This window comes from Phycomyces blakesleeanus (genome assembly GCF_001638985.1).
Source record: "Phycomyces blakesleeanus NRRL 1555(-) unplaced genomic scaffold PHYBLscaffold_4, whole genome shotgun sequence".
Taxonomy (NCBI): domain Eukaryota; kingdom Fungi; phylum Mucoromycota; class Mucoromycetes; order Mucorales; family Phycomycetaceae; genus Phycomyces; species Phycomyces blakesleeanus.
The window spans coordinates 439,632-459,998 of record NW_017265137.1 but is presented as its reverse complement, the minus strand read 5'-3'; the positions used below and the strand labels follow the sequence as shown (position 1 = coordinate 459,998).

At 39.0% G+C, this 20,367-nt stretch overlaps 4 protein-coding genes across 4 annotated transcripts; 1 reads left to right on the top strand and 3 right to left on the bottom strand.

Moving 5' to 3' along the window:
- Positions 1–15: 15 nt before the first annotated feature.
- PHYBLDRAFT_141249 (hypothetical protein) lies at positions 16–2,297 on the bottom strand (the record flags this gene model as incomplete). The annotated part of the gene is made up of 5 exons (XM_018430551.1): positions 16–188; positions 451–544; positions 600–709; positions 1,747–1,810; positions 2,190–2,297. The coding sequence occupies 5 exons, from the start codon at positions 2,295–2,297 to the stop codon at positions 16–18; spliced, it is 549 nt and encodes a 182-aa protein (XP_018295405.1).
- A 136-nt stretch (positions 2,298–2,433) lies between these two features.
- Positions 2,434–2,928, top strand: PHYBLDRAFT_60494 (hypothetical protein; the record flags this gene model as incomplete). Its single annotated transcript, XM_018440650.1, has 2 exons — positions 2,434–2,612; positions 2,685–2,928. The coding sequence occupies 2 exons, from the start codon at positions 2,434–2,436 to the stop codon at positions 2,926–2,928; spliced, it is 423 nt and encodes a 140-aa protein (XP_018295404.1).
- Positions 2,929–3,369: 441 nt separating this feature from the next.
- Positions 3,370–3,655, bottom strand: PHYBLDRAFT_141248 (hypothetical protein; the record flags this gene model as incomplete). The annotated part of the gene is made up of 2 exons (XM_018430550.1): positions 3,370–3,503; positions 3,592–3,655. The coding sequence occupies 2 exons, from the start codon at positions 3,653–3,655 to the stop codon at positions 3,370–3,372; spliced, it is 198 nt and encodes a 65-aa protein (XP_018295403.1).
- A 3,184-nt stretch (positions 3,656–6,839) lies between these two features.
- On the bottom strand, positions 6,840–20,110 carry PHYBLDRAFT_36397 (hypothetical protein; the record flags this gene model as incomplete). Its single annotated transcript, XM_018440076.1, has 19 exons — positions 6,840–7,016; positions 7,089–7,411; positions 7,472–7,649; positions 7,706–7,798; positions 7,854–8,279; positions 8,358–8,666; positions 8,756–9,208; positions 9,555–9,731; positions 9,860–16,302; positions 16,351–17,763; positions 17,836–18,048; positions 18,140–18,339; positions 18,498–18,625; positions 18,772–18,900; positions 18,985–19,119; positions 19,191–19,397; positions 19,480–19,770; positions 19,832–19,989; positions 20,062–20,110. The coding sequence occupies 19 exons, from the start codon at positions 20,108–20,110 to the stop codon at positions 6,906–6,908; spliced, it is 11,436 nt and encodes a 3,811-aa protein (XP_018295402.1). The 3' UTR covers positions 6,840–6,905.
- Positions 20,111–20,367: the final 257 nt, after the last annotated feature.

Sequence of the window (20,367 nt, the reverse complement as noted above, 5' to 3'; positions counted from 1 at the left end):
ACGAGTTGGTTGTGATTATGTGCGATGCGGTGTGGAAACCGTTGATCTAGAGAACATCCGTTGGCTCGGAATGGTGTATGCTAACGTGCAGCGCTGCTTGAACTTGCCTCTGTTTTCCATACCACTCTTTCCTGGAGAGAGAGCAACCAACTCCTTTTTCCTCCTCGCTGTCAAATCAGGTCTTCGTCCTGGGGGGGATGGATCCACCTTTGTTGTTTTTTTTTTTTGGCAAAGTGGTGAACTAAGAATTTGACATTCTCTCTCGCCAAAGTATCCGTCTCGGACATGAAAATTTCCGGTAAGTATTGTTCCACCAAAAATGCAAGTACAAAGTATACTTATTTTGCTAGTGTCGACTCTCTGGGCGTTTCGTTCCTAGGCAAGCTTACGTTTCTTTATTCTGGACCTACAAGAGAGAATGCACGAATAATCTCTTGTACTGTGCTTTACGGTCTTTATTGGCGTATCTCACTGGCAGTTTCCTGCGCAAGTGTCCAGACGAGTTGGTTGTGTATATGCGCAATGTGGTGCGGAAAGTATTATTCTGAGAACATCTGTTAGTTTGGAATGGTGTATGCTGACGTGCAGCGCTGCCTGACCTTGCCTCTGTTTTCCATATCACTCTTTCTTGTAAAGAGAGTAACTAACTCCTTTTTCCCCTTCGCCGTCAAATCAGGTCTTCGTCCTGAGGGGGATGGATCCACTTTTGCTATATATATTTTTTGGCAAAATGGTGAACTAAGAATTTGATATTTTATCTTTTCACATATTTTCTTTAATTTAGTCATTTAATAAATTGGTAATAAAGAAGTAAAGTTCTTATGATTTGACATATATTTCAGTTTCTTGATATTTTCTTTTACAATTTTTAAATGACCAACAAGTATATATTATTGACAGTAAATACTTAGTAAGCTTGTTGATATCAATGGAAAACTATGTATTACATTATACGTATATAGTATTTTTATCTATATACGTATTGATAATTATGGCAATAGTATAGAACAAAGCTGATAAGTTTGTAGCTAATATGAACTTATATATATTTATATCTATACATAACTTGACTTTATTTGTTCTATAGATTGGCACTATCTTTTTTTTTTTGAAACTTATGTATATAATGCAAGTTAAATTAATATTTTTTAGAAGTAATTTCGACATTCAAATCTAAAACCCTGGCTTTCTCTAGTATTAAAACACTATTAAATTAAAAGCAAAGCAAAGCAAAAGGAATAAGCTTTAAAAAAAAGAAATATTATATTACTTAATAAAGATAAAATGATATTATCATTTTATGGTATTTCTCTTTGTAAAGTATAAATTTTGCCAAAGTATTGCTTCATCTGTCTGTAAGTATAATCACTAAAACAACCTTAAGTGCATATCTAAATGAGACACTATGCCCTGTTATTATAGAATCATCATTACTATGGTATACACGCTACAATTAAGTAGATTATAGACTCCACGACAAGACTCTGGTTTATTCTCGGTAATAAACGTGGGAAGTTAACAATCCCATAAACTTTTACATACCAAGTGCATGTACACTACACAATTATACAGTATAAGCCAATAATTACATAACAGAAATATGAATTACAAGGGATTTGAATAATAGTATATACAATTCTTTGTCGTTTTAGCTCTTTAATTAATAATACTCTTACAGTATCTACTTTTCTCAATATTGAGATATTAGCTCATAAAGAATCTCAAATACCTCAGAGCAATCCTTACTATAATTCTCAGTTTCAGAGTCATCTGACAGGCTGTATTTAGTGCGCTTAAGTGCATAATTGCTCTCAAGAAAGCAATTGCAGATATGTTTAGATATATTGCATTTTTCATATATAAGAGACTTGCACTCAGGGCAATAAGAGAATATGTGATCAAGCTTGTGATAAGAGCCACAATACAGTACTATATTGGATCAAGTGGCATATATATTATGATCATTCCAAAACCAGATAGAATCAGTCAAAGAAATAATCGGTGTATTTGGAGGACTGTTTGAGAAGCGTATGAGAGCCTAGGCCTGGCCACTAGACAATCATTGTGACAATTGTATAGCCTATCTCGAGATATATGCCATAGCTTTTGATAATTCTATGTACGGTTCTTATAGCTTTTATATTATCCTACATCAGAACCTTAGAGAGAAAGGTCTTGGTCAGTTCTACATTTGGTCCAAGAGATGGGAAACCATAAGTACTTTTGTCTTTAATCTTGATGCCTCCATTGGCATATTTTAAAGCTTCTTGTTCGCTCGTAATTACGATTTCTACCATTGTGGGGCTTCAAATTTTCTGAACAATCACCATAGTAGCATTATTAACTTATTTAAGTGAGACATCAACAGCTGTGATTTCATAAATTGATGTGTGTTTACACCTTGACGTTGGATGGAGAGTCAGCAATGATTCAATGCTCATTACAAAATACTTTCCAATTCGTTTCTATTTAAGTAATGCCCGCAAGATAGTTTGTACTGAGATGGAGATGATTAGCAGGCGGAAGTTTGAACTCGTACATGTTAAACATGCCTGCCATGAGAACGACAATGTGTTAGGGTCTTTTGTAGCATTATTGGTCAAGAACAAGCAGTAAGCGGTCCATTAACTGTATTTGTACAATTAAAAAATATTTTTACTATTTTGAAATATTTTTATAGTTAGCTTATGCTCTATTGATTATAATATATACGAAATTGGAACTAGCTTGCTGCTAGTAATATGTCTCTGTGAGATTCGAACTCACGCTCTTCCAACCAAGGTTGGAAAAACACCTGTCAAGCCAACTAAAAATTTAACTATAGACCGAGACGGGGGGAAGAAATCGAAAGACAAGGGCGAACTTCACTTTTTTAGGCAACGAAGACCGTATAAAGTTTGGAGACCCCGCCTTTTTCGTTTGGGATGAACGAGATTTTACCGTTCTAGAATTGGCATTATCAGGGTGTCTTTGCTTACGACTGCCTAGACAGTAATAAGCGAAAGACAGTATATGGTGTCAAGTACAAAATTGTACGGAGAACGAGTAACATTGTTTCCAGTACAGAGTAATGACTTAAAGGCGTTCAGTCAAAAACTCATTGAACAAGCACATCTTCGCAAAAACAGGATCAGAACACCGATCACGAGAGAGTGGAGGCTTGAATAAAGTAATTTATCTTGCGAAAAAAAACTCCATTTGCTGTTACAATATCGGTTACCAGCTAGCAAGAAGTAGACCAGTACATCATGACAGTCGGACCAAACTCTATACTGACTCTTCTACTTGGGCTAAATAGGCGTCCCAACTTGTTAAATCAGTCATACCCCAGACACTTGGATGCCTATCGCACGGGTTGAGTTGGTTTTATTATAGGTCAACTGCGTCGCTAGAACGTTCGGCTGTCAACCCATAGAAAACCAGTCTATCTGATCGTCTTTGAACCTCAACATCTGACATCAACGGGGAGGAGAGTATAGGGGGCTCGCCCTCAGTCCGTTTGGCTTGTCATAGAGAGTGGTGGTATTTCATTGGCGCCCGGCGGCTCCCACCTATGCTACACCTCTCTATGACGGATTGACCACGTTGTACCAAATGTCAGAATAGAGGAGACCAGAGTAAACCGGTGTTTCTTGCTAGCCGTTCCCAGAGCCATTAACTGGGTGTGGTTTGGTTGGCCGCTTTGGTTTTCACCGCAACGACATCACTAGAGGCTTTCTTGACAAGCTGCTGTCAAGGCTGACCCTTTCGGGCCAGACTTTATTTTTACTATTAACTGCGCGATGTTAGTAAGAGTTCCAATGAAATAAGGGTATATTTTTTATTTTGTGATTACTTACATTCACTTCTTGAGAAAATACATTTAGGTAAATGTCAAAAGTAACATTACTACAAATTACATTAATAAATTCATCGTAATTAGCATAACATGTGTGAAATGTACTTTCTTTAATGATTTTGTTACTTACATGAATATTTCTCTGTGTTGTGTTTATGAGAAAGGCGAGTTTTCTTTCCCTCGCACTGAAGAGCCATTTTTCTATACGCGTATGAGTGAATACGCGAGATATGACGTAAACAATAATCGCCCAATAGAATAATTCCACATATTTGCATGTGATGTCTATGTGGCTTATTATTTATATTTAGATATTCTATGTGTCAACCCTTTGAGAAGCAGGCTTTCTGCATGAAGAAGAACAATAAAGTAGTGAAGCTTTCTGTCAGTAAAGAAGAACCCAAAAGGGAAATTTAAAGGTAGTACTCAGGTACCAGCAAGTTTAAGGGCCTATTAAAGACGAGCTTAAAACATATAAAAAGAAGTTCTGTGGCCTTGTGCTTCTATTGTGTAGCCAGTCCCATCTTCCCATTTTACGTAACAGAAACAACGACAGAATTAGCAGCAGAAGAAACTACCAGAATATTGTATCAGTATATATCTTAGAGCTGTAGGATATAACTTGTATGATTTCCAAGCAGAATGTTTTCATCGAGCTGGTTATACCTCTTTATCTCATATTTAAGTCCCGGGTCGTGAAGTTAATCTGTAATATAAAAAAAAAGTGATCCAGTTTGCTTTTTACAAAAGCCAAGATTTCACAATGAATTGTTTTTCAACATTATAATCCGTTTGGTTAAAATGCTAAAAACCTCAATAGAGGAGGTGTTATCTAATGGAAAAAGTGTGACTGTTAAAAAATAAAGATTGGACAAACCCAGTAAAAAACAAAGCACTCCGGCAGCAGTTGTGGAAACTTATCAATTGATGAGAACATCATACTGTGTCAAATATAAGAAAAATAAATCCTCATAAATTTCAATCTTTTTTTTAAAATAAATTCGACCTTTAAAGATCGAATAAATTAATTACATATACAATAGACACTCCTGGCTACCCTATACCTTAATTTGAGAGTGAGATAATAAGCTCGATTTTGAGGAAATAATTAATGGAAAATGTTAGTGGAAAATTAGGAAATTCGTAATTTTCCACACATTTTCCACTAAATCGCGTCAACCGAGAAAAACGTATAACAATCATTGGAAATTACATCGCCGTTTCAATTGAAAACGGATAAAATATTCAATTTTCCACTAGATAACACCTTCTCTAATATATAATCACACATATTTTCTCAAAATCTGTGGGGTTAATCCTGATGTATTTGTGCTGATGTTTCAAATATCTTGCCAAAAGTATACAAGCGCTTCTTCTTTTCTACAAAATTCCAAACTCTTGAAATCAAATAAAAAGCTATTATAAAGTACAAGGCAAACTGGTTATTATTATTTTTTAAAAATCATTTCAATCTTTAAATTCAAAACTCTAAAGCTTCTAAGTATTTAAAGCAAAACAAAAAGAGCAAGCTTAAATAGAAAGAGATATATTGATACCAAGCAATGTTTTTCTCCTTTAAAAAATAATACCATCATTTTATAGTATTTCTCTTTGTAAATTATAGTCTTTACTGGAGTAACTACTTTATTTATCTGTAGATAGAATTACCAATACAACCTTAACTGTATATATCAATGAAGCACCTGGACTTTATTGCTGTAGAACCAGTATTATGTCTGACAGCTAATCAATCTTGCTCGCAACCAACTTGACATTGTCCTTGACTAAGCTGAAGGTGTAGCTAGACTTTTTTCTGATCAAGTCCTTAGCAAAAACTTTAGTATCTTATTTTTTTTCTATTGAATATATCAGATATATATATATATATATATTGCTTTCTTTTTTTTCCATTTTCCTTACTACCTAATATTGTTTTGAGATATACGTGAGTTTCTCTCCTAGTAGCTGCTGGGTCCCTTTTGTTCCTACTTGTACAAGCACATGCAAAAAAAAGAACGTTTTCTTATGCCCTTTAACTATACAAAAAATCTTATTTGATAATAAAACATGCTTAATATGACATGACTGTATAAAATAATTCTGGGCAATCAAGTACCCTTTTCAATGATACTCTTTTTCTATATATATATATATATTTTCAAAAAAGAGGATGAGTATATTTTACTTCTTTAGTAGGCTCATTGTTTAAGCTTTTTATCTTATTTATTTATTGTCGTTAAACTATGATAAATAGTATGAAAGGATATCTTTTATAATTCTTTTTACGTTTTCGTGGTATTGAAATGGCTATACGTAGTATAAAAATTTGGCTCCACAACTGTCAGGATTCCTAAATCCTATATTTCAATTTACACCCAATATATATTTTAGTCAACTTTCTGTTTTCCTCTTTTTTTCACCCTTCTCAAATTTCATGCGTATTATCATTAAACCTAGCTTAGCCAACGATCACTATTTTGGTATTAAATCAATGGTATTTTATATTTATCTTTTATCTAGCTATTTCTTCAGTTGGTTTTATTTTTATAATGAACAAAGAGTTACGTATCAGTATAATTGTACATCGACATAATCGACTCAAAATAAAAGAGTACTATTTAAAAGAGTACTCGATTATCTATCCTTGATATGTAAGCATTTAATTTAATCTCTTAACTAAGGCCATTTTTTTTTATAAATAAAGATTTGTATTTCTCTTCATAAATCATTGTAACCATACCTGTTAAGAATTTGGACTATTTATTAATTTATAACAGCGTATTTCTTTTGGTTAATGAGATTCTCAAAACAGTTAGGCTTTGATGAGTCAAGGAATAGGTCAACCGGATAAACGATTGATAAAAATACACTGATCTTTGTGGTATGAGCTAAACCTCCCTCTAACACATAATCTCACATTTTTTTTATAATATTTTTTTTTAAAAAAAACCAAATATTGGTATTGGTATTTGTATTTGTATTTGTATTTGTATTTGTATTTGTATTTGTATTTGTATTTTTATTTTATTTTTATATATTTCTTATTTAAGGATTTTGATCCTTTGGCTTATAACCAAGGCATCCAGGTGCATTCCATTTGACCCATCTTTTGTGGATTACTGGCTTGTGAAATCAAGTCAATAACATTCTGATTTGTTGGTTTATTAGCATTGATGGTCTAGTGTTAGATAAATATATGATTAGTTTTTTGTTTGTTTGTAAGTTTAATATATAGTATATATATTCTTACATTCTCACGCTCTGCCTTGCATGACAAGAATTGCGCTTTTGTCATTATTTGCAGAACGTTATTGTTGACTCTCTCACGGAACTGAACATCAGTAACAGATCGGTGGTTGGCCATATGCCAGGTAACCAACTCATCTCTTACAAACAAACTCAGATATTGATCTAACTCAAGTTCTGGTTCAGTAAGGCTGCGTGCTGTGGCCATGAGACAGCTAGTAAATAATCCTTCTATTCCAACAGGTGTAATAAACTCTTGGATATTTGGTGTGAAGCGGAATGGGATAGCTTCACCATTCCCAAACATAGGATTGGCTTGATTCCAGCCTGAATAAATCAATCTTTAGTAAACAATAAATTGCGATATATAGGCTGCAATATTTTTACCTGGCAAAAGTTCAGTCATCAAAACATTGCCTGTACTGCGTGATATAGCAATCTTATGGGGTGTACGGTGACCAACACTGAAAATATAGGTCATAAATGTTGCTGTGGCATATTGCGATGTAAATTGTTTGCGCAGCATCCAATAATCGGTATAAGAGTCCATTGTGTTCAACATGTACTAAACCACCAAATAGAAATGTAAGGGTATAGTCCGTGAACATATATTGGACTTACCTTGCTCAATATATTAGGAGGCACCATTGTGTTCGCTATCTCATCATTAATCTCCATTCTCAGGTTTATCAACTCGGTCTTTTGATTAAAAACCTATCAACAGCTCTTAGAAACCAATGTGTGTAGCTATCCAGATTTCTTAACTTACATCTTTCTTTGTGTTTACATTATTCTTAAATTTCTCTACGAAATATACTAATGGATCGTCTTTATGCATATGAACCTCATCACAGTGGTCTTCGTATATGTCATAAAGTGTGCAATATGATGGATCGTCTTGCACCATGCGTACATTGGGAGCAAGGGGTACAATTGCAGGGAGATGGAAAGAGAGGTTTCGCATTCGGCTTTCCTTGCGTCTCTCCAAGACACTGTTCAGAATACGGAAGAGCTGCATTAACCGCTCTTCCCGACGGAACTGGCGTGCAGCTGGATTCTGAATAACAAAAGGATGTAGCGTGCCATCATTACCTCTGATAGTCAATCTTCTGTAGCAATTGCCGTAGTTTCGAACTACTTCAACCTCGGGCAAGAATCGATCGATACGTAAAAAGTCATTGGCATTGTCCTTGAGCTGTTCCAAAGTGTTAGTGATTAAAAGCTTGATTTACTTTACTTTTATTTTATTTTTAATTCCAGAAATATTTCTTACCAAAAGGTATTGTCCAGGAATCTCTACATCATCAAATCGAGAGTGATGGAATTCAGCAAGATAGCTAGAAGAAGCTTCCAATTTTTGCTTTCTTGGTCGAGCATCCAACATGGCTTCAAACTTATCACGCCACAATCGAAGTTTGGCAACATACTCTTCCAAATTCAATTTCGTCTTTGCAAAGTCATTTACAAATGCCGTCTTCATGTGGCCAGGATATAGACTATCTGCAAATCGAACAATGTTTGATACAGTGGCCTGGGCAAGCTGAAGTGCATCTCCAGGATTTGTCAGGCGAGTTAAAAGTTGCTTTTGTTTATTTTATTTTACAAAAAAAAAAGAGAGATAGCATTAGCATTATACTTGATCTAAGATCAATATATTAAATTAATTCTTACCTGTGCACCTTCGTTGTAGAGTGCTACAACTAGTCTATACATATCTTCATCTGCTTGAGGCTTAAATTTAAGCTGAATTTGGTCCACCATGGTTTCCATTGAAAGGGCAAGCAAAGGATAACCAGTCTTTAACATTGCCATAATCTCATCCAAAGGATGGGCTGTCAATGAACCCATTCCCAGGTTAGCAGGAAGAGGTCCCTTGGGCATCCCTGGTGCCGATCCTGGAGTTGACCCGGGTGTTATTCCATGTGTTGATCCTGGCGCTGATCCAGGCATTGCTCCAGGTGTTACTCCAGGTGGTGGTGCATTTGTCTGATGAGGTACATGAGATAAATGAGGTCCATGAGGTCCATGCGCTCCATGAACTACGTGAGCTGATTGAGGTGCATGAACTACATGAGGTGCGCTATGGCCGGGTTGACTTTGACTCTGTTCGGGAGTATTATTTGCCTCATTAGATCGTGACGCATTGGCTTCCTATTGAAACATTAAATGGATCAATAAATATGATACAAGTTATTATATGTTAAAACTGTTGTATTTACCCCCATATGTGTATCTTCCTCCTTCATTTTTGTTTCGCCATGCTTAGCCTCGCCCATTGACACATCTTCATTTTTGAGAGCATCCGAAGGATTTCTGGCTCTAGAAGAGTTTTCTGCCTCTGGCCCATCAACATCCATTGCTTCTGTTTTAGTCTGGATATTTTTCGCCTCTGAGTCTTCTATCAACCCAGCATTATGTTTAGATTAATCATTGCATTTTTCTCATATGTTGTACCTGGCTCTTCTTTCACTTGAACCTGTCCACCATCATTGTTTTTCGTAGGCGTAGCAGTAGACGGTGTTGATTCGTTCGCTTGTTCTCCTCCCATTGAGTTTCCTTGACCCTGTGTATCCACCGTCGGATTGGCTGGTGTAGCCATACGCTTCATTACATCTTCCTTTGCAGTACGCAGCTGGAAGTGTAAAGCCTGTCATTCGATATATAACAGTAAAATAAAATATAAAAAAAAAACAATTTAGTAAACTTCATTAACTAATTATTCAATGGGTCCAAACCCATTTCTATTTTTTCTTATTCTTCATAATTTCTTTTTACCTGAGGATACTGCTTGGCAATGCGTATCAATATTGCACGCGCGTGTCTTGCTTCTTTATGTTGCAGTGCAGTCAAAAGCTGGGGAATAAAGGTAATCCAGTACCACACTGGCCAGTCTCCTTTGTATCCCTCAAAGGCACGCGAAATCGTTCCGCTCTGATCATCAAGACTAAGTAGCCAGAGAACACGCAAAAGATACTTTCGTGCCTTTGCATTCTTGTAAATTCCTGCAGCTTGCAAATAACAGCTTACTGCGTTATTAGCCCAGCTAAGATCTTTAGGAAGTTCTTTGAATCTTCTGTCATTGTAGCGGCCCCATTCTGCCCACGCACGTGGCAAAGAAAGTTCAATCTGCACAGCATTTACAAATGCTTCATTTGCTTCGTTACTTTGATTTAACTTGGCAAGGAACATTCCCTTGAGAGTGAAGAACTCGGCCTTTTGTTGGTTGGTGAAATACATTAAATTGGTGTTATTGATCACATCCAATCCAGCTGTCATCTCGGATTGATTTTGGTAATAGCATTTAGCTTGCTCTCGTAACTTCAAAAATGCTTCTTGAATTTCAATGTTTGGTAATGTATAAATCTTTGTGAGATAATTGATACAGACATCGTAAAGCTGATGTTTTCGAGCAACGTGAGCAAATCTGTTGATTATCCAAGCTGTTTCATGATAGCCTCGGTAAGCAAATGAGTTTCCACTTCCAGAATTTGCTGGTCCATGCTGTGGCTGAAGTAAAGGAATAAGAGGCAGGTATGTACGGTTGATTGCACTAAATATGTGCTGTCTCCAAGCTACCAAATCGCTCCACACATTTATGTCATCCCATGTGTTTGGTAATCTCTCACGCCATGTACCCAAGATACTTCTCAACTCTGCCGATTGTTGCTCAAGATTTTGTGCAGTAGTGCTTGCTAGACTCTCGAATATTTTACTTGCTTCTTGAAGTTCAAGATACTGTTGGAATATCTGAAGTAGTGGCAAATGACTTTGGGATACAATTGGTGGTAAGGAGTGCCATTTTCGCAATGATAATTGTACACCTTCTTCGCAGATACGAGTAAATTCAACTAGTCTCTCCTCACTTGTGTGTGACTTGATAAGGGAAAGGAATCCCTCGAACACCTTGTGACGCGGTGTAGGTGTATCGGCCACTTGGTGTAAAGACTGTTCAAGAAGCTCACGTTCAGCAGTCCAGTCAGATAAGCGCCAGGCACACTCGAGTAAAAGGTTTATGTTGCCGTCGTGCTTTGCCAAGTCCGTCAGAATATCCCACTGCTGTAACTTCTGAGTGCATGCAATCCAATGGTCTTCCCACAGCATGTACTCTGACTCGGTGAATGGAAGAACCCCACTGCGTGCCTTGATTTGGGCATTTTCGTACATATTTTGGGCTTGCATCCACATCCCACTCTGTTCACACGATACTGCTACATTGGTTTCGCTGTAAGTGCTTCTTCGTCTCCATAATCCATAAAACATGTCTTGTTCACTTAAGCTTGAGTACATATCTGCCAATGCATCAAGAGTACGTTCTCTATTGTTCTGATCATCTTTGGAAGACTCGGCGATTCTTCCGGTTGTGGCCGTTTGTTGAAGAATTTCAATAGCAGTATGCCAGGCATTGTGCGCCTTTCCGAGATACTTGACCAAATGAGGTGGTAGTTTAATTATAACAGTCGTGCGTGCAATACCCGTCAAAAGAGCCTGAATCACATTGGGTCTCTTCTCTGTCTGCTTGTTGTGGTAATCTTTGGACAGCAAATTAATAATAACCTTGGTTAGGTCGTGGCGTTCGGTACTTGTTAGGGTAGACCAACACATTGGGAAAAGTTCTACCCAAAGGTTAAATGTGGTGTCTGCATCGAGGTATTGTAATTGTCGGGAAGAGCCAACCAAGTTGTTCATATCATAGTCGCGCAATTCTTTCAAAAACTCCTGGTGGCTTTCGATTAAGCTATTGACTGTAGAAGGCACTTCTGTATCTCCGGATTCTTCAGGACTGACGATGTTTCGGATAGATTTGACTTTTAGGGTATGTGGAGATGACACACGTGTGTTAACTTTTACAACTCCCAGCAAGAGATCAAGTGCTTGGTGAAGCCAGAAAGTGTTGGATAGGAAATCCCAATTTTGGACACCAAGGATGTAATTCAAACGGCTGTAAAGAGATCGGCCAACACTGCGATCGAACACTCGCATGAACTCTGTTCTAATCTGAGGGTTTTCACTGCGAGTTCCGAGTAAGAAGGCTTGTTCGAGGCGTACAGTAAGTTCAGACCGAGCAAAGTTTGGATCACTGTAGATCTCGATGACCAACTTGAGAAAATCTTCAGTGAGTTTGGGATCACCGCGACCTTCAAAAGTCATCATTTTCACAAGCATTCCGGCCTTTTCTTTGATGGTTGGGAAGGTCTCTGTCTTGCTCAAGGTCCATTCGCTGATCATTTCCAAAATAGCTCTCAAAAGTTGAACGTCTGGAGACTTTTCAATAAGCTGGATCATGCATGTTAAGAACCAGCGACGTTGGTCACCCAGGTGAGAAATACGTTTACGGAGCAGATTTAGACCAATAATCAAAAGGTTCACGTGAGAATCTTGTCCAACTGTAGAAGACACATGGGAAGGAACTGTGTGCTCCTTAGTCAACTTTTGAAGCATCTTGATTAGACCGGGTACAAATGGGTCCAAGTGCTCACTTCTGCTACTGCAGGCTGCTTGGAGAAGTTTTAGGACAGCAAACGTATTGTTCAGATTGGTGATACCATCTGTAATAATAGAATCGACCAAAGAAACAAATCCAGTCACATCAGAAGTTTGTGCTTCTTGCTCAGCACTGTCTGCTCTAGTTGTTTCATGAATAGCCTTGAAAATACGGACAAGTGCAGGGTAGAGGGCAGTTTGAACTCTGGCGTGATCGGACTTGATGCTTGTTTCCAATAGACGATAAAGCTGGCTCATATTAACAATGAACCATTCAGAAGGCTTGTGGTTTATGTCAATAGTAAGGATTTCGAGTGCGCTACAGACACTTGGCAATATCATATCTGTCATCTCCTTGACTGTCAAAGTACGTTCAAGATGCGAGAACTTGATGTGAACATCAGGCCACAATGTGGGAGTAAGTAATTCTCTGATCAAATCGATTGTGCGTTGAACCAGTCTGCGCTGAATTTGATCTGTTGCCATGTAAAGAGCACATGCCAGACGGACCAGATACCCAGTTAGGTTCTCACGCAGAGCAAGACTGGGTGCATAGTCTTTCCCTGTAGGTAAACTCTCCAGAGTCATACTCTTCAACTCTCCGGTCGCGTCTTCAATTTGAGACTTCTTTCGTGGTCCATCCATTGATGTATCCGCTTTTCTTTTCTCTGGAGACTGAGTTCCTGGCTCTTGCTCTGGGTTCTGGGCAGAAAGTCGCGCCCTCTCCCATTTGAGAATTAGCTCTGACAATTCGACGGTGAGCAACTTGTGTTCGGGCGTTGCATTCGGAAGGAGTCCAAGCTTAGGAAGTGCGTTGACGATCTGAGGCAAAAAGTGCTCGCGGTAGTCATAAAAGAGGTCTGGATGGCGTACCAATAGTTGGTAGACATTGACAAGTTGAGATATACTGTGGGTATCTTCCACTACCACCTTGCGTGTGAGACGAACCCAGGTTGGCATCCTTTCTGCTCCTTGCAAAGGCACCCGCTTAGGAAGAACTGGGGCAAGAATATCGAGACCTTGTTTTACCAGTACACGAGCCTCTGACAAGTGAGCGCGTAAAAGAGCAGCATATATCTGGATTGCAATCTTGCTTGGACTATCGTATGTAGCGATAAAGCGGGAAATAAGCACATATGCCGCCTGCTTACTTGTTGCATCTTCTAAACGAAGGTGGTTCCAACCAAATTTGATGACTTCTTTGCGTAGATCTGTCAAAAGTTGAGGTGCATACTGAATAAGCATAGCTGTCATCTGGAGCATTTCAATCCTGAGAGAATCTTCGGTGTACTGGTTTTCTTCTGAAGTCTCGGACATAAAATAGGCCCAAACCTTGACCTCGAGTTGCTCTAGCATTTTTGTATCAAAAATCTCAGCCGGTCCATTGTCCTTGCGCACAAGAGCCACCAAGAGTGCTGGATTGATTACGTGACGCAGGGTCATCATCTTGAGATAAGATGAAATCGAATTATCCGAGTAGCGCTGTAAAAATGCATCAAGCAATTTGCGCTTTCTTGCAGGGGTGTACTTTAGTGCCACCTCTTCTAAGAAATAGGCTCTTAAGAAAGACAGATCAACAGCAGAGTCTTGAGCAAACATGGAGACAAGTTCAAAGATCAGCTCAATATCGTCAGGGTGAGATTTCAGATGGGTAATGAAAATACGGGCCAAGTAGAGAGACTCGCGTGTTACAAGTGTACCCTGACCATCTTCCTTTTTCATTCTCTCGAAACGAGTGGATGATCTCCAGAGATTGAGAAGGCAATCCATGACTTGGGGTTGAGAAGCAAGCCAGTTTGAATCGTACATAACAATTTCACGAACTATCAAGACACCTTGGTAATGCATAGATAAGCTATCGGGTATCTGGAAGGTCCGGTGAATTAACTCTGTAGATTGCTTTGCGACCTCATCACGGAGCTGAGATGCACATTCAGTACTTAAGATGTCAACAAAAAGACGGCTGCAACGAGGGTTATTGAGCTTCTCGTAAAAGTACTTGATTGTCTCTGTTGGATAACGGTTAAGATATTTTATCAAGTTGGGTCTAAAAGGACTCGATATAGTTCGTCGCAAGTGTTCCTCCATGTCCAATACAACAGTGACAAGATCATCCAAGAATATGTGCGCTGCAGCGGGTAAGAGATGGAAAATGTTGAGGATAGCCACAATGATCTTGACTTCATGGTTTTCGCTTAGCGATTTTCCAGCAGCTTCTTGCAGAACCTTTGGCTCGGCCCATTGTTTAAGATGGTCCAAAAGTTTTTTACCAATCTCGACCTTGAAGTAATTGGTTAAAAGCTCCAATAGACGAGCTAGACCTTCAAGTCCGGCTACGTTCAAAGTCTTGTGGTTCGACAACGTAGTAAGGATAGGGCGTAATCCCTGCTGCAAAAGTTCTTTGGGGAGCTTATGTTGTTGCGCAAGAACCTGCTTGAGTCCTCTGTGGGCAGCTTCGACTACTTCGGCAGATTTTGAATAAAGTGACTTGAAGAAAACCTGGATAATACGTGCACGTGTGTGGGTTTGGCGCTGGTTGGAAAAGTCGGAACATGCCATCGCAGCCGATAAAAGTTTGATACACACGATACGCAGGTTCATTAGGGAATTTGCATTCTTGTATTGCGAGCTACGGCTCACTAGAGCTTGATCTTCGGCGTCCGCGAGCGCAAGAGCTTCGTGGAGTAGTCGAATCAATTCGTCATTGAATTCCAAAAATGGAGGACGAAGTGTCAGGCAGTACGTTATAGCATCGATGTGTCCGATCTGCATGGCAAACGGTAAGGCACGCAACGGCTTTGCAAAAATTGGGGCTACAAGACGCTCTCTAACAGGAGTAAGAAGCTCGGTAACTTCATTACCGGTCAAATCGGCCAAAAGTTGGAAAGAAGATTGAATGGTCTCGCGCACCGTACTATTGGAATTTGACAGCTCACTAAGCAGGAGAGCGATAAGGTTCTGGAACTTTTGTTGAATTTCTGGAGATTCATCATCCTCAGGCCGGTTGCAGACCTTGAGAACGTGCGAAAGGGTCTGAGTGGCCTCTGCTGTGTTGACGTTAGCCATTTCTGGTGCAGCATCCTTGAGTACAAATAGAAGAGAGCGAATAAAATCAAGTTCATGTTCACGCATCCAACGAGTCCCCATATCAAGCTGCGAGCTCATGATAGAGATACCAAGACAGCCACCGCGTTTCTTATACCACTCTTGTTTATAACAGCAAGAACAGAACTGAGAAGCAAATACACGGAAAATAGGCAAGTGCCAGACGTGCTCTTTTCCGCCCATAACGCTTGAGGCAGTCTGGAAGCAGATCTGAAGAGCTTCTTCTGCTCTTTTGCGAAGTCTTAGGTCTTCAGATGCAATAACCTTGACTATGGCCTCTACCAGCAGTGTTGTGTTGAGATTTTGTACTGCCAGGCGTTCGTCCATCATATCCGACAGAGGTTTGTTTCCGCTTTCCTTTGCCTCCATGGCCTCACCGATGTGTAGCAAAGTGAAATGGCGACAAATGTTGCGGAAGAATGGCCAGGCATCGTCGGCTAACTCGGGGATAGTTGAGGCTCTCATGATCGACACAAGAATTGTGCGAAGAGCGTCTTCTTGGGCAACACGCTTAGAAAGGTATTTTGTGTAGCCGTTCCCAGAAAGCCGTTTTGGCTTCATGCCATTTTCCTTCAAAGCTGATCCAACTACTGTGTTTTCTCCTTCTGATAGTGGTTTATCTTTACCCTTATCTGCTTTTGGTATACCACTGTTGACCAGCTGCTGTTTGATCCGCTGACAAAGAGATTGAGCCAAGTCATCCGGTCCATCTTCAAGTTCCAGCATGAGTGCAATATTGGCTTTGAGGAATTCGTATGCATGTTTTTTGTAAAACAAATCAACGTCGGTCTGCTCGAGTGTACGAACTGCAACTTCGAGAGATTTGTCAAGTGAGAGGGTGTGGGGTGTGGTACTGGGATCAAATATAACTTCGACGGATACTCCACTGTCGATTCTTTGGTTGAAGGCCAGCTTCGGGGGGCTCTTGAGCATACGTCGATTGCGACCACCAAGCTTACCAAGAATCTTCATGGCTGTGTGGCTGTGTTGTTGGTTGTAAGGTAGTGGTTTAAGATGACTCCAAAGAGCATCCATGAGCTCCTTCATGACGGGTGCCATGATGTGGTCAAGAAATTCTGGGTTCAGATTATCATTGCAAAGCTCCATTGTTCGAAGACCTTGCGAAACTAGTTCTTGATCAGCCTGAAGAGCAATGACAAGTGGACGCATCAGGTAAGGTAGATACGGAAGTAATGTACTCAAACGAACAGGGACAGCCAAGCATAGCTCAACAAACAGATTACGCATCTCTGGTTTGTGTGCAAGGGTTAAGAGGGAATTGAGATTTTCGAGAAGGACTTGCAACAGGGGGGAGACTTCCTTGTATAGCAGCTCAAATCGACCTCCACCAATACTCTTGAACAAGGCTCTCAATAGCAAAAAGTAGTTTGCAGGTTCTTTTGCTTTGGTGGCCAGTTTGAAGCAACCCATTACCAAGTTACTTAAATAAGGCTGTAAGATGGCCTCATTTGTGTCTGGGAACAAGTTGACTGCCATAAAAGCCAATCGGAAGAGATGGAGCATGACTGCTGAATAATGCATGTCTTCTTCTCCAAGACGATCAATTCGATCGACCAAGAAGCGAATGAGAATCCCCACAAATCCTTGGGATGTGATTTCATTGAAGAGGAAAGATTGTGCGATGTGAAGTAGAGTAGTGTTGATGAGCATCCTGTTGAAAAAGAATTCCATTTGGGATGCAAATATTTCTTGGAATACGGCAGGATCCAGGAGAGTGAATACGATGGAGAAGAGGTCAAGTATCTCTTTCTCATTGGGTATCTGTGTTCCCAGTTTTAGGGTTAATTCATTGGATCCTATCGAACTCTCATTTTTTTCGGATTGGTTTGCAGCGGTGTGATTTGGGGGTGAGCCGTCAGCTGCGTAGTGATCGACATTGTAATATTCAAAGCACATCAGACCTTCTCTGAACATTCTCAAAAAAATCTCAATATCGTCTTGGCTGAATCCTCTCCCAAACTGATTGAAAGCCTGTGGATTGACATCAGGGCCTGGCATTGGATTACAATATCGCAAACCAATAAACAAGGGCTTTAAACCAATTGCAAGATTTTTAAAGAGGAATCGCCCATCTAAGTAAAAGAGTACAATTGACAGACACATATGATTAATAAAGTAGTCCCAGCTAATCATTAATCCCATACCTTTAATTCCATCCTGTGCTGTGTCTGGTAAAAATGCTGCTGTGTGAATTGATCTTGAGCGATCGAAATTGAAATCGTCTTCTTCAACTGCGTTTTCATCTTCTGCTTGCTGTTTCTTTTTCTTGTAATGCTTCACACAAGCATCAAATTGGATATTTAATGCAGCAAACTTGCTAGCAAATGCATCGAGTATCCGCATCAGCAGCTCTCGTCCTATTAAATATATATATATATATAAGCTCCAAAAAATACAAATACTTAATTTGTATATTATCTAATTAAGTCGAATAATATTTTTTTTTACCCTCTGCTTTGTTGGTAATTTTCATTATACAATCCATCAAGTTGAGTAGTAACTTTCCACACATTGTTTGGATACTCGGCGCCAGTGAGGCATCGTGAAGGTTTCGCGAATATATGTACACGGTTCGAGAAAGCTGTGCCGGAGTAAGTTCAGATCGGACATGATGAATTAAATCAGCCAGCATACTATAGGCTAGAGGTCTGTGCGTTGAGATTAGCGTTAGTTAAAAAAAATTACATATTAAAATCCTCAATATAAATATATCAAAAATAGAAATAGAAATAGAAAAGAAAAGGACTATGGGTGATTTATTATTCTTATTCTTTTTATTGATTTTATTAACATTATTTGCATTTACCTCAGTGACTCATAGGAAGTAACTCCAGTACCTATTAATACTTTTTCATTTAATAGTAAGTCGATTTTTGGAACAAAGGATGATCGTAATTCGGTCGAGAGGATGTGCCTTGTTGCAACGAGCAATTCCTAATAATTGGTTTGGTGATCCGGGGAATCGAACAACAAGAACAGCAACAAGAAGAGCATAAAAGAAGAAAGGAAGATCTTATTGTAATACTTAAACTATATAATTTATTTTATTGTATTGTATTGTAATGCATTTTATTTTTTACCTTTCGTGTTCCTGAAGATTCGGGTGGACATTCACGCAATAAGCGTAATACAAAATCTGGGATTTGATTCTGGTATGGTCTTAGAAGTGGAGTATAGCTACGCAGTATGTAAGCCAAGAAAGACATTGTCTAATTTTATATATTTGTTATATATTTAAGGCTGTTAGAAAATGAGTCCACAAAAAAATTGATATAATCTAGCAACATCCTCACCTTGACTTGAGCAACAATAAAATCGCAATATACACTTCTGTTTTTGATTTCTGGACTGACACCCACAAATACTTCTCCTTTAGCTCTTGCTGCATTAGCTGCTTCAACTTGTGGTTTTGCTTGCAGACTCAATGTCTAATCACTCGTTTAATATATCATTCCATCCAATTGATTGATATGCATATATGTATATATCACAATCTTACTTCAAAAATCAAAGGTAGAAATTTCATAATATTTTCTTGTGCCAGTCGTCGATGAGATTGAAAAAGGAGAACAACTATGATTGGGCATTCAGTGAGAACCTTGAAACTAAAAAGACTCTTTGGGAGTATTTTTGATGGTGTTTCTGGGGTGTCTGCTGCCGGTGACATTGGACGAGGTGATGTAGCTGAAAGTGGATTAGGACCGGGCTATTATTATTGTTATTATTATTATTATTTTTAAAAAAAAATAGTCAGAGGTTGGGTCGGCCGAGTTATATGATACACATACTGTTGCAGATCCAGCTGGTGTACTTGGAGCGTCAAAGGCGTCTTTAACTGTTTGTTCCATATTACAAAAGATTTCTTGGACAATCTCAAGAAAAGGCTGAACTTGATCTTCAACTACGTTTTTATAGGTTCTGTGCAAGTCAATGATAATTTTGACACAAACTACGGCGTTGTCTTCATTTTCTACTCGCATTAAATACATCAGGGTTTTGCATATGTCAGACGCAAAATCCTTGAGTGCTTCTGTTTGTGGCAATCTAAATATAATCTCGAGGATGATGTTTCGTAATTTCTATAGATCATGATGTTTCAATGGCTTGTGTCGATCGAATGGTAAATTCTGTATAACTGACCTGTTCAGGTGCATTGCTCACAAAAACTGGTGTACCGTTTTGTAAGATATCCAAGAATACCGGAATAAGAGTTGACAGGAAACGTGGGTACTCGAGTGTTTGAAAGACTTCGACTTGATCACGCAGTTCATTCGCAATCGTCACTTTGAGGCTGATTGCTATTGTAGTGACATAGTAATGTCAGATAGGTGTGTGTGTGTACGTGTGGCGATCGTCCGCAGCTATCTTACCCAGATTAGGATCGCCTAGTCTGTGTGCGTATACTTGTAATGTAGTCATGGTCGTCCTAGAAGAAGGTGGAGTGGCAGCGGCCCTTGTGAATGATGAATGAGGATGGAAGACCGTTGCCACGTTGGACAAAAATATAAGAAATAAAGGGCAAAATGCACGGTCGAGGTAATAGAAGCTAAGGAACGCGCACAAAACAGGGAAACCTAAAAGGTCGTTCTGGAAAGCCGTTTGACTCGGAAAATTCGAGGTCACGTGCTCTGTGACGATCATAGCGGACTGTGAACTACTTTCGCATGCGCAGAATG